The sequence below is a fragment of the Thalia democratica genome, chromosome 5 (assembly GCF_965202585.1).
Source record: "Thalia democratica chromosome 5, ktThaDemo2.hap1.1, whole genome shotgun sequence".
Classification (NCBI taxonomy): Eukaryota; Metazoa; Chordata; class Thaliacea; order Salpida; family Salpidae; genus Thalia; species Thalia democratica.
Genome location: NC_139169.1, coordinates 58,122,833 through 58,137,463, shown reverse-complemented (window position 1 = coordinate 58,137,463; position 14,631 = coordinate 58,122,833). Strand labels below are relative to the sequence as shown.

Sequence of the window (14,631 nt, the reverse complement as noted above, 5' to 3'; positions counted from 1 at the left end):
AAGTTGAAAGTTTTCGTTAGCAGGAATACAGCGGTACATGTGGTTAGTATTCTACTAAAAACGAACTACTTCGTCTTTTTCTTTGATGAATGGCAAATTTTCTAAACGATAAATTTTTATTGAACAGTAAAATAAAAGTTAGCTGTGTTAGCTACTTTTGCAACTGTATTGTGAATATAATCCTCTTTGATTATGTGTCTTGTGTAGGTTAGTACTAGTAAAGTCGTTATAAAATTGTATTTAAAAAATTTGTTTTAAATGTTATATTATTTTCAATTAAATTTACGTTAGCCTATGATTTAGTTTAAAGACTTTTTAAATTAATTACATAGCCCACGTATCAGTCTTATAACAATGTGTTTAAAAACCAGTCGGCAAGGGAAAGTATACTTAGAGGTCAGTCCGATTTGCACATTTGCTGAATCAGCATTTATATGTATTTAACCCTAACCTACCATACCCAAAGATATTAAAAATTAACCAAAATAAAAAGTTTTAGTAATTAAAAATTTAATTAAAAAATAAATTTTATTTGTTGCTGATTCAGCAAATTAAAGTGATCTTTAAGTATACTAGCCGTTATAAGTTATAAGTTATAATGAAATAGGATTTATGTTTAATATAAGTGTAAAGTAACAAGGCAATTATGTGTTAAATATAAACCTGCATTAAATATAAATCTCGTTAATATTTTATCCATAGAAAGTATAAAAAAACACGGCTTAACTGTCATTTAAATACAAGCTTCCAAGTATAGATAAAAGATAACACATGAAAAGATAAAGTAGTGGAGTAAAAGACACACATGAATATTTGATAATGGAAGATAATATGTACAAAAATAGTTGTACAAACTATGTATTGACTTACAATGTTAAGTTAAATATACAAGTGTATTTAAAGTACTTGTGCATGTGTTCATGTGAAAATGAAGAATGAAAGGTGGAAAAAGCCAAGATTTTTTTTTAAGAATATTATTTATCATGTTCAAGATATGATTATTCAAACACTTAGCGTTACCACCTTTAACTTTTAATTTTCACATGAAAAAATACACGCGTGCTTTAAATATGTTAATACATTTATTAAAATATTGTAATTTAATACATAATTTATATATATATTGTTAGTAATATAAAATTAACAAAGTTCTAAAACACTTTCAAGTTTAACATGAAAATTTAACTTTAAGTCTTATAAAAAAAAGATAGATTGGAACTATTTTTGAACTCAGGGTCTCGCATCTGGTACATGAAAAAATTCCAAAAACTGTTGTAAAGAAAAAAAAAAAAGTATATTAAATCGAAGCTGGTGTCGTAATCATCTTTATCTTCTATCTTGACGCCTTTATCATATAAATATCAGTAAGGTTTTGAATTGTACACAAAAATGTTAAAAGTAAAAGGAAGAAACGATATCGTATAAGTCAAAACCATGTTCGATATGTTTTTGGCGGCAGCGCTGACTCGAGTGTCAATTCCAGCCATTCTCATTTGTGCGTGTTGTTGCGCTACCTTCAACATTTTTTGCTTGCTTTTTCTTATTGAATGCAAAGTTGTTAAGTTGAGCACCCAGCAAACAAGCAAAGACTTAAAAAGGTAAACAAAATCTACGAACAACTCGTACTCGCCGTTAAAAAAAACGAACATGTTTTTGAAAAAATAAAGTCCGATTTTTTCGTTCAGCGCAAGAGTTACATTTGCGGCGATTGCTACGAGCCATATTGAAGCGCAATGTAAGCTTAAGACTTTGATGCTTTTCTTCTGCATTTGAAAGGATATTTTATTGCAATAAAATGGTCTATGCTAGCCACTAGATAGGTGTACATTGACAAAAGAGCCGCTGAATAGCAAATAATACCAAACAAAATACAGGAGAAGGCCAAGTTGAAGCGAAATATTCATTGAATGTTGTGCAGTTTTCGGTTTTTGTAGATAACCAGCATGATAGTGAAATCCGTGAAATGCAGTCGTTACGTAGAATTTTGGTCAGTATCTTGAAAACAAAAATTTTTAACTTTATTTATTTTAGTTTGTTAAATGTAAATGAGTTTGAGTTACATGTTTAAAGCTACTAATAATGTTTATTGATTTTATTATCGTTGTAATGATATATTAAGAAAAAAACTTTTAATAAGTTGATTAAATTGACTAATAATGAAATGAATATCAACAAATAATTAAAAAATTCAAAATACTATTTGGTTTCTAATTTAAGCTATAAAAGCTTAGACTTAATAAAAATGATTAAAACTTACAAAAAAAACTAAAAACTTAAAAAGAGTAGTTAGTATGCTTATTGTAGTTACAAAATTGAGTATGGATATTATAATTTATTTTTTTATACTGTTTATTTTGTTTCAAATGTTTTAATTAATAGTTGTTTCTATAGTTTATCGGTTTAGAAACTTTTTATTTTATCTTAGATTTATCATTTTCATTAACTTTAAAATATAAAGAGACTAAAACAAACTGTTTGCTTCATCAATTTTTTCGTAAAAATTTCTGTAGCTATCGGTTTTTTATAAAGATTTTCTGTTCGAAAAACTTTATCTTTTTAAAAAACATGAAAACTTAGAGAGATTAAAACAAACTTTGTTTGCGCAGTCCGGAGACAGCAAATGCTTGTCGGGGACGCACCAAGATTTGTCGCAGAAGGGCAGGTTGAGCTCTTCGACTTCGTGGAACATGCCGAAGCTGTAATTTTGACGTAACAGCAACCTGTCGTTCAGCGCTATATGGGTGCACGACATTTGCAGTTGAAAGGCGTTCAGGTTGCGCAAGTGGAAAATTGAACTTTCCCAACTAGTCTTGTTGGTGTTGTGAAAGTCTACTTGAGAAAGGCACTCTTCGATCATTATAGCTCGATTGCAGGCTCGGTCGTAAACGAGATCTGTGAACTTTGTGAAGCTCATCTTTCTTTGGTTGCATTCGTCTCGTAATGTTTTGGTGCAGTTTAGTTTTGAGGCGATTTCAAGGTAGTTTGTCAAGTATAATGAGGACCTTTTGGCGTAGTAGGTTTTAACAAGCACATCAAATTTTGAACTTGCTAAAAGGAAAAAAGATTGAAGGTTAAGTAAAAATATTTTAACATATTTTTTTTTTATACTTCTGTTTAAAGAGTAAAGCTAAAAAATAACCGAAACCAAGTTTAAAAAAGTTAGCTATTAATAGTAATTTAAATCTAAAAAACGAGTTTTAACAAACTTATCAAAATATTAAACATGAAATTAATTGATTTATTGCATAAGAATAAAATTGATTATAATTTATCATCTAACACTTAATACATACTAATTATGTTAAACATTTATGAAAAAAAAATGCGACAAAACATCAGTTTAAGTCAAAATAGTTATTTTACGAGCGTCAACTTAGCTTGACAGGATTTTTTAGGAATTTTATAAAAATCTCCAAACTTTAAACCTAATTATTTTTTTTATCTTAATAGCTAATTAAAAACTTTTTTTGTATTCTAGAAACCGGTCCTTTGTCTTTAATCCATTGGATTTGGGTTTGACTTTTTGAGTGGAAAGTGGGAACTTTTAAAAATTTCGAGGTTTTTTCTTTTTTTTATGTATACAAGCTTTTCTCCAAAATTAATGATTAAAGAAATTTTTTTTTACATACTTATTAAAATGAGTTTAAAGATGTTGTTAGTTTTTTTTCAGTTTTTTTTTTTAATATCATAAGCCTAAATATTTTTTTTAGAAAAATTCCAATTTTGCACGATATTCGTTTTTCAGATATACAGCTTTTTATGCAAAATTTAAAAAAAATTTGCAAGTTTTACCTAAATTCTTAGCAAAGCAATTTGAGGGATTTCGTGCTCAAGTGCTAAGAGTTTAGGTAAAACTTATATGGGTCATATATTTTAAAAACAATAATAAATTGGTAAAAAATAGCTCTGAATAATATAAATATATAAAAACATATAAGATATAAATTACTAAATAGTTTTTGAGAAAAATAGGTTTTAACCAAAAATAATATATTGTTATAACAAATAATATACATAACAAATATTATATTTTTTCTAAGAAAGTTTTAATTTAAGCTTAAACTTCCTACAAACTAAAATTTTAAACATCTATTTTGTTGTCTGTTGAATGAAAAATTTCATAAATACTTTTAGCTTAAAACACTTTAAAAAGCTTTAGTTCGTGCTAAATTGACAATTTGTGCTAAAGTGACGCCGTGCTAAAGTGTCGCTGTGCAAAAGTGACGCACCACGCTAAAATGACGCCGTCCAAAAGTGTCGCACTGTGATAAGTAACGCACCATGCTAAAGTGACGCTGTGGAAAAGTGATGAGCCGTGCTAAATTGTAAACACATGCTAAAGTTTCATTGTGCTAATCTGACACCCACCCACCAAGCAAATGTAACCCACGACGTTATTCAGGAGATCGAAATCAATATGTGCGACTCAAACATATAACCCTATAAAAGTTGTTTTTTTGTTAATGTCAAAATTCTCTGCGCACCTTAGTTGCAGATATAGTTTTTTTTGCATAAAAAAACGCTAACAGCTATTTTGACACTTAAGTAGCTTAGCACCAAAATATAACAAAACGTGTAACTTATGTAGCTTAGAAAAATACGAAACCGGTAAAATTACATAAGAACTTTTTTTATAAAAAATAAAAAATGACAACAAATTATTCCATAATAAAAACGTATAGTTAGAAAAATAACTGAAAATTGAAGCAAGATAAAACTAAGAAAACGAACAAACAATACAAAACAAAAAAGAATTTTGTTTTTGCAGTAAAAAAACCGCCTAATTTCAAGTCCTGGATAAGAAGTTGAAAAGTACTCGTGGTGTGCGACTTCCAAAATAATAACCGAATGTTTTCCGTGCACCAGGTCCTAGGACAAAATATTTTGAGCGTCTTTTTTTCTTTCAATAAACTATTGCAACTGCATTTATTAAGAACGAAATAAAATGTATTTTAGTGAACATTTATACAATTTTGCTTACCATTTTATTTGCTTTGATAATTGATACTTTAAAACGTCAAAACAACTGTCAGCAGCATAAAAAAATAATTATTTTTAATGAAAAGTATACTTAAAGATAAAGGTCAGTCTGAGAGCAGAAAAAAAAGCTGAATCAGCAATTTTGTTAAAAGCTTTTATTTTTTTTTTTTACTCTTATCCCTAACCCATTTTACCCAAACATATTATTCATTTATTAAAAATAAAGTTTAAACAATAAAACTGAAAATTAACATGAAAAAAAGCTTCTTTTTTTGCCGACTCAGCTTTTTTTATAGCTCAGGCTTAAATTATACTATTGTTTGTTGAACGAAAAATAAAGGAGCTCAAAATAATTGGTCTTAAGACCTGGTGCACGAAAAAACCTTTCGGTTATCGAGTCGCGCACCACTTGGATACCTTTTAACGTCTTAATTAGGACAGCCCTATAAGATATTTTATACACAAGCTTGGTCTCTGAACATTTAGGAAATGCTTGTTTATATGTTTAAGGATACAATTTATTTTTTTTAGTTTTTATTGTAGAAATTAAACGGCACCAACATTTTACTGTTTCGTTCTTTTTTAGTATGTAATTTTATTTTTCGACCAGTTAAAAGTTGACCAGGTTTTTTGTTTCAGCAGGTAGCTTTTTTAGCTGAATGTCAAACTAAAAAGTTTTGTACAGTTTGATTTCCCTGTATAGTAAACAAAATGCTCAATGCACATTTTTTAAGTAAAACACATTTAATACCTTTACCTTCTATGCAACAACTTAAATTTTAACTTTAAATTTAAAAAAATCAACTTAAATTGATTTTTATTTCAAATAAAAATCTTAAACATTTTGCAAGTGATTCAAATTATTTTCAATATTACCTTCCTTGTTTAATTATTAACATTAAATAACTCAAATATAACTAATAAGTATAGTGAAATGCAAAACCCTTGCTTTAGGGTAATGTTTTTACCTGAAATTTGAAAGATTAGAAATAAAAAACATGAAACTTAATACTTGAACAAACCTAGAATTTTAAAACAATATTGTTAACTGTTTATATAACATTTTCAACTAAGATTAAAGTATATGAATTTAGTTTACTCAATTTTTAAATTTTTCTTTCACAAAATATTCATAAATCTCCAGAAATTGCAAGGGGTAGAGTTTGAGACTGATGTTTTTTTACCAAAAAAAAAAATCACTTCATATATTCTCAGTTGCAAATGATATATAAATGCTTACAAAAACTTTAATATTACAGTAAATTGCGGTTCACTATTTTGTTAAATGTTTGACATGGTCAGAATTTTTCTGACTGAAACTGGTCACAAATAAAATAGTAAGTTAGGTGTTTATTATTTATTATTAAAATTAAAAACTTAAATATTTTTTAACAATATAATGTATATTTTTTTTGCAGTCATTTTAATTATTAATCAAGTAATAAATTTATGTATAAACATGTAGGGTCAGGCTAAGTCTTTTTTGTTTTGGCAATATTGGCATAATAGTAGTTTTTGTCAGTTCAAACTTTTAAAGTTTTATAACTATTAAAAGACTTAACTTTTTTTTGAGAAGATTATTAAACAGTTTTTTTTTGTCTATAAAAACTTGACTCTGTAGCCTTATTTTTACTCAAGTTTACGCATTATTTAAAAAAAATTCAAATTTCTGAGATACTAAAAGAAATTTTTAAATCAATTTTTTTTTAATAATATGCTGTGAAATTTTCTGAGTAGTCACTTGGACTTAATACTTGCAAATTTTACTAAAATCAAGGCATTGTTGGCAAAATGTTAGAATTTATCAGTACAAGTGCTAGAAAACTTCTGAATTTCTAAAATAAGTTTGAGAATCAGTGGTTTTATTTTAAACAGAACATGTTGTGAATATCTTTCTAAATGATTATTTGGTTTTGTGTAGGCCATTACTCTAAGCTAATAGACTGAAAGTATAATATTAACTATGTCTGTAGCAGTTACATTATAATTCAAGTTTAGACAACTTAAATTCTTATGATATTATCCAGTGCCATATTCTTATACAAAAATTTTAAATTGAAAAAACAAAAAATCTACCAAAAAATAAATAGACTACACCATTACAACCTAACTAATAGGCTATGTATTTTCAACTGGTTTCAAGCAAAATTGGTTGAGGATCAACAAGAGTGAGGAAAGTGTCAGTCTAAATTGTGTAATATCAGTCTTAATTTGTAAAATTTTGCATACAAACCTTGAAAATAGTAAGCACTCTATTTTAAACCCATTGCTGCCAATATTTACCATTGAAACCAAAGTTACCATAGACACCACACTATCTCCTGCCTTATATTTAGTCTTTTTTTCTTCACCTTTTTCTTGTTGCCCTCTTTACAATAGCAGAACCAACTTTAAATTTTTAGTAAATTTTCCATGCAACTTGCAAAAACCTTCTGAATAAATTAACTTTTTTTTTTAAGTAAACAAACAAAATTTTTTCCCAATTTTTGTTGTAAAACTTTTAAAATTTGTATTTTGCCTCTCAAAGCAGTTGCATAATATTGAATGTAGGAAATTAATTAATCTTAAGAAAATGTATAATATAAAAAACAAACTGCACAATATTTTTTTTTCCTCTAAAACATTCTTTGTGGCACAAGCCATAACCATAATTTTTCTACGTTTTATAGACATGTTTTAATTATCTATTCTGAAATTGGTATTTTATTATTACGCCAAAAAAAACTGTTATTTATTTTAGTAATTTTTTTGACCATGAAGAAAAAAAAAGTACAAGTAGTATTTAAAAAATTCTAAATACTAGTTTTAAATACACAAATTATAGTATGAATAATTAATAAATTTTATGTATTTTATTACTGCTATGTTTTTAAAATAAGTTTAAAACAAATTTGAGCTAAGTTTTTGCTTTCATATCAATAACTATATCTATTAGAATAAGATCAATTAAGATTTAAATTTTAAAGTTTTTAATTAATATATGATAACTAATTTCAAAACAACTCTTACAAAGTTCTTTTATTAAAAGATATTTTGTCAAACAGATCTCATTTTTAGTTTTAAAAGTCATTCTCAGTCATGATCACAGTTGAAATAAATGATTCTAAAGCGCAGAAATACACCAAAAAATGGGAATCCATGCCAGAGTTTAAAGGTAATCTAAAATTTTATGAACTTTTTTTTTTGTATTAATATATCTTAAATTTTGTTTGGTTTCAGATTGGATTTTGCCAGATAAATCAAATGTACACCGTGTGAGGTGCAAGTATTGCAACAAAAGTATGAAAGCAAAATGCTCATCATTAAAATATCACGCAAACAGTACAGTGCATTTAAAAGCTGTTGGTAATTTAGTCTTTTATAAGAAGTTTTCAGTAAAAAAAGTTCTGTGTGTACTATTTTTTGAGCAGTTAAAGTATAAACTTGTTTCTTTGTTTTACCTACATCATAGTCCTTTGCTGAAAACTGTGCTGTCACTATTCAGACAGAATAACAACAGTTACAAATTTACAAAATTGTTAATTTAAAATGTTTAGTATTTTTACACATAAAGTTTTAAACATTCAAAGATTATTTAATAAATAGCTGATAGCAAAAGTTAAAAGCTAAGCTTTGCAATTTGAATACAGCAAGCACAATTTTGTCTTCAGTTTTAATATACAGTTATAAGATCATTCTAAATTATTAAAACAGTTTTTTAATTTTTTATATGCAGTTGAAAGTCTGAACGATGAAAACAAATAATAATTAATACATAAAAATTTTAAGTGTTATCTATCCTCTAATTTGTTTATAAAAACTGGTTATAAAAATAAATTTGTAAAAATAAAAATTGGTTGGTTTTTGTTTCAAAACATACTAAAATTTTTGCTTCTTAAACCTGCTTACCCCTAGTTTAGTGCAAACTTGAAAATAAAATCAATTTGCAAGAACGTTAAAAGAGCAACAGACTAATGATGACTTTTTTATAACAGAAAACATGTGCACGTGATAATGTGCTGCTGAAAACTAAGAAACGCACAATTCAATCTCCACCTGAGCCAAAACCAGAAATGAGGCAGAAACATGAAATGAGAGAAAAAATAGAAATACTTACCAACAAGCTCACAAGCAATCAGATTAGTCACAAAGCTGAAATTGAAATACTTACAAACAATCTTACAAGCCAACATACTCGTCATAGAGCTGAAATTGAAATGCTGCAAAACAAGCTTGCAGCGCAACAGTTCGATCACAAAGCTGAAGTTGAAAGGCTTCAAGAAAAGAATGAAAAGCAAGAGGCTGAAACTAAAAAGCTCCAGAGCGAACTTGCAAAGCAACAAGAAGAAAATAAGATGTTGTTTACCACAAACTTGAGCCTCACAAACCAAGTGAAAAAGTTTGAAGAGTATTATAAAAGTAAAAACAATAAGTATGTTGCTATCATATGTCTGATAATTGATTTTTAACAAATATAAAAAGCCTGGTTGCCACACAGTCAGGAACAGTCAGGAAAAACTTGGAAAATGACAAAAGTCAAGAAAAAATGGGGTTTTTCGAAAAAAGTCAGGAAATTTAGCTAAATTTATAAAAAGTCAGATTAATTTACAAAGTTCCTTATTTTCCATAGCCTTCAAATAGTAAAGAAATAGTTAAAAATCCTTTAAAGTCAGACTAAAATTGCAAAGTTTTCCTAGAAATTTACATAATTATTTAGTTTCCAATGCCTTCATCTGGTATAAATTAATAAAATATCCTTTGTAAAACTGCAAAACGTTTCTATTAACATATTGAACAACTACCCTACTTGAACAAGCAGTTTTTTTATGCTCTTTAGTATTGATGATCTATGGCAAGAACACTTCCATAGTTAAACTGTGATATATACACATAATTTTCTGCATTTATTTAGTTATGTGATATCTCTTATGCAGCCTTTTTTGACATTGTACCAAAGTACCCAGCCTGTTGTTGCCTTTATGCATGAGAACATTTCATTCTTGGTAATTAAATTGCTGTACATCATTATGAAAGACTGATAGTTAGAATCTCAGCTTAACCAGTTATTCAAGGTTGAATTAAATGATCAAGCTTTCCTAAAACCTGCCTTTGATCTTGGTTGTGCTGCAACCAATTTGCTTGCAAATTTGAGGAATAAAGACCTAGTTAAAGAACAAAAGGTCTTAAATTTCAACAAAAAATATAGATTGTTTGTTATAAAGCGGTTAAAAATCACCAAAGCAGAATGGCTATTGGAAGTACATTTGTAAAAAATATGTCATGCCTAAATCTGCATAGCCTTGAAAAAATTAGGGAGTCACAATTGTTGTTAAGTGTTTTGCCAACATTGTGCACTCCTTAACATAGTAAAAAATGTGCTCCAACTCTGAAGGTGATACTAGCATTGAACAATTTAGAACTTTGGTAAATTGTCCAATCAATGCATTAAAGTTGAAGAGCTTCAAGCAAAAGGAAGATTGTTTGGACCAGTTCTATTTTGAAACCTTAAAATTTCCTACCAAATCTTCTCTAAAAAAATTGTTGCAACTACAATGACCAGGCTGAGGTCGAACTAGATTAAGTATTAACAAGGCTCTGCTTTAAAACAGTATGAAATGAGAAACTGTTACATCCAGAAGAAGAGTTAAAGATTATATCTATGCATACAAACTAAAACTGTATCAAGTTAAAAAATAAAAGTATTTTTCTGATTGACTGTTTATTGCAAATACATCAATCATACACAGATGGTTCAAGTGATGTAATGGAAGTATGACGATTGAACTCAGCAAAAAACTGTTGTTTTAACCTGTATAAAAATAAGATTGGAAGATTTATATAGTTCTAAGTGTTTGATTTTGTATTTTAGAATAAGTTTAACTTAAAAGTTTAGATTTAGAAAAGTCAGGAAAATTTTAGTTTAAAGTCAGGAAAAATCAGGATATTTTTCTCAGCTTGATCTGTGGCAACCATGAATAAGAGCAGCTTATTTTTAGTACTTAAAATCAAATTTTGTGATTTTAATTTAGTCTTTTATTTTTTATAAGAACGATTACATTTTATTTAAAGTTTAAAATAGATATAACAATTTTTTTTGACTTGCCTTTCTAATTTTTTCAGTGGTGAAATGGATACAGAAGAATCTGGATGTACAGAAATTTCACATGAAAAAAACAATAAAAACGCAATCACAGGTAGTCAAAGTAATTTATTTCTTCAGTTTGGTTGTATATTGTGTTTTAATTTATCTAATAACATTAGTTTGTGTGATACCTATTTATAAAAAAAAAATTATATTCTTCAATGTGATTAAAAAAGTAAAATAAACAAGTTTCTTGAATTTTTTTAGTTAAAAATTTTATTTAGTCTAATTCATAGTTTCCCAAACATTTTTTCATAACGCCCCATTTGATGAAGTTAAAAATCAATCGCCCTCTAATAAAGTTTCTTAAAAAAATGGACTTAAATACGCCCAAGACTCTTTTTTGCTCCTAATCGTGGACTCCAGAATATCTAGTGTAAGTTTCAAATTATGAGCCCCTTTGCAGCTTGTGGCCCCTAGATTTCTAAAATAGTCCACTTTGGGAAACCCTGGTCTAAGAGTAGCTTTTAGGAATTATATGTAGTACTTCAACTTTTGAAATGATAAAAATAATTAGTAATATTTTAAAAATTCAATTTTTGTTGAAACAGAGTCTCCAAAATAAATAACTGTTGAGTTAACACCTATACGTATGTATAGGTGATACAAAAAAAAAACGTTCAGCACTTACAATTGAAAAAACTTCTAATATTATATAAGCTCTTTGTATTTTTTAGATTTATATTTCAACATTATGTTTTGAAAGTTATACAAAGTTTTATTTTGAAGATACCATGGACTACTGAGCAAAAATTGTTCAAATATGAGGTTTATTTTCGGCAGAAATCTATCTAACAAACTGACACTAATAAAAGTTAATCTCTTAAGTTAAAATATCTTCTGGAATTTTATTTATGTTATTGCAAAGTTTCATTTCCATAAGAAAAATGTTGTGTTATAAAGAATTGAATAAATTCAAGTCCTTAAAATAAAAAATAGTTGGTTTAGTAGAGGTTGAAAATTTGGCTCAAAATGTATGCTTTTTTTTACTTTTTTACGCTGAAAGCACACTTTAATTCTACGAAATTTTTTTTTAAAGATTGCAGATAGTAAGTCTGAAATATAATGTATGTACAAATGTGAAAAATATAAGGTGTTGTTTAAATATTTAAAATATACTCAATTTTAATTGATGAAGGTTTTTTGTGTCACCCTGTAAAAAATTATTTTCCAATTAAAAATCAAAATTAAACACTTAAAAAGTTATACATAATGGTTTCAAATTTTCATTTTAGCTAAAAGTTTTTTGCTAAAGCAAGTTGTAATATTATTTGAACAATCAAACTCTTCAATCAAAGTAATAATAAAGCATAAGGGTTTAATATTAGCGTTAATATTTAAGTTTTTCACTTTAAAACATGTTTACAGTGAAAAACTGTTTAAAAAAAATTTAATTAAAATCTTTTAAAAGTACTTATAGTTCCCTTAAGTCGTTTACAAGCTTTTATTTTTTTGTTACTATAAAACAGGCTAATCACTTTAATTTAAAATTAATGAAAAAGTTTATTTTACATGACAACTTTAATAAAAACAAAAAAAAATTAAGCATTTAGTTTTCTATTTTCTTAGCAACATTAGCTTTTTGATAACCCTGATATAAATTACATACTCTAAAATTCCTTGTTGATGTATTTTACTTCGTAAAATAACCCTGTCGTTTTCTCCGTATATTGCTTAAGTGTCCAATCAACTTTATAGAAGAGTTTAGTGTTTTTTTTTACCCTATTTATTTTGTTTAGTTGCTAACGCACACAATTGTTTCTTTATATTTCAAGATACTTATTAATTTTTTGCTTGTTTATCTTGAAGAAAGGTTTTTAATGAAAACGAGTACACAGTTTTTTACTTTTTAGTATTATTAGTCATAGTAATAATAATTACTTTTATCGCATTTAAATAGTTTTACAACATAGTTTAACTATTCGTTATGCAGATTTAACTACCGATGAAAATGAAGAGCGTTTTGTTTTGGAAGCAATCAAAGAGGAGCCTGTATATATCGAGCAGCCAGGCACGCAACGAAACACGGAACTAAGTTAGTTTCAACTCCAGCGCTGTATTGTTTCCGCTTTGCTCGTAACTTAATAAAACCTTTTTCAGACTCATCAGCGCCTGACTGTAAAAATCCCCGCAAGCGAAAGTTGCAAGCAAGCAACTACGACAATGACCAAAGAAAAGAGCTGATAAGCACTCAAGAAAATGGACACGTGAATAGCCAGGCTGCTGATGTCCAATTTGCATTCAAATGTAAAACTTGCGATATGTTTTACAAGCAACTGCGAAGTGTCATTGAACGCCAAGTTTTAAACGGGGATTAATTAGAATTTTTTTTTCCGTTATTTTTGGGTAATTTAATTTAAAAAAAATGTTTAGAGTTTTTTTTAGTTGATTTCTCAGTTGCTTACTTTTTCAAACTTATTTGATTAGATGTAGTTTTGATCTTTTAAATTTTTGAACTAATTGCGTAGTCAAGGTTGCCATTCACTCACGAAAATTAGCTGCTTTTAATAAAAGATTAAGGCGTGTTTAAGACTGTTTTTTAAAACTTTTTAGTTTTATAGTAAACTATTATAGGTTTTTTACTTAGTTTAAATTGTTTTTTTTCTCTTTTGTATTTTATGTATGCTGCAGCTCAATCACCAGTTTAGTTATCCACTTCGCCACTTTAATAAGGTTTTTTAAGATTTTATTTAGACTAGAAGTTTTTAGAATGTTTTATGCACAACTAGTAATAATCCAGTAATATATATATAGTTATTGAGATTTTGTTATACTTTAAAGTTCTTAATAAGTTATCAGTACATTTAAAAAAACATTTATTATTTTTCAAAAAAATAGTGACGATTTTGCTCAAAAAAGCGTTCGGCGATTACTAGCTTTAAAATTTTTTTGTTTTATAAGCTTCTTTAATATCTAGCACTGAAAATAAACAATCTTGTTTTTTATTTCTATTCCGAATTGCTAAGTTTTTAGAATGTATAAACAAATATTATACAGTAACTTTTATCTTAATCTATAAATTCTAGCTAAATATTGACTAAGGTATTTTATTTCGCTTCAAAAGTGGCTACCATAATAGTTTCTATATGCTTAATTATGTATCGGTTTTTTTCGTAGTTAATGAACAAATTTTTCATATAAACTGTTTCTTTATTGTATTCTTGCGCTTGAAATATTTTATAACTATAAAATTACTTTTTATGATTAATACTATTTTGTAACCTTAAGATATACTCAAAAAATAAGTTTTGAAAAATTTTGAAGAATTTTTTAAGCGGTAACAAATTTTTAATAGTATTTAAAAGCATAAAATACTACGTATATGAAATATTTAACTATTTAATTATTTCAGCTATTTTTTTATAAAACAAACAGATATAATTAAGTACTCTAACATAGTTACAAACCCGTTAAGCTAGTTAAAACAAATAAAAATAAGTCCGACCTTACTTTTTCCTATCTCTTTGTAATAATATTTGTTTATATATTGTTCATTTTATCGATTCAGTTTGTTGTAAGGTTCTTACTAG

The 14,631-nt window shown here is 27.2% G+C and overlaps 1 protein-coding gene across 1 annotated transcript; it reads left to right on the top strand.

The window, feature by feature from the left end:
* The first annotated feature begins 6,253 nt into the window (after positions 1–6,253).
* LOC145836145 (uncharacterized) lies at positions 6,254–13,816 on the top strand. Its single transcript, XM_082943957.1, has 7 exons — positions 6,254–6,317; positions 8,025–8,134; positions 8,200–8,321; positions 8,955–9,391; positions 11,080–11,153; positions 13,035–13,136; positions 13,202–13,816. Exons 2-7 carry the CDS (start codon positions 8,059–8,061, stop codon positions 13,417–13,419), a joined length of 1,029 nt encoding a protein of 342 aa, XP_082800083.1. The 5' UTR covers positions 6,254–6,317; positions 8,025–8,058; the 3' UTR covers positions 13,420–13,816.
* Positions 13,817–14,631: the final 815 nt, after the last annotated feature.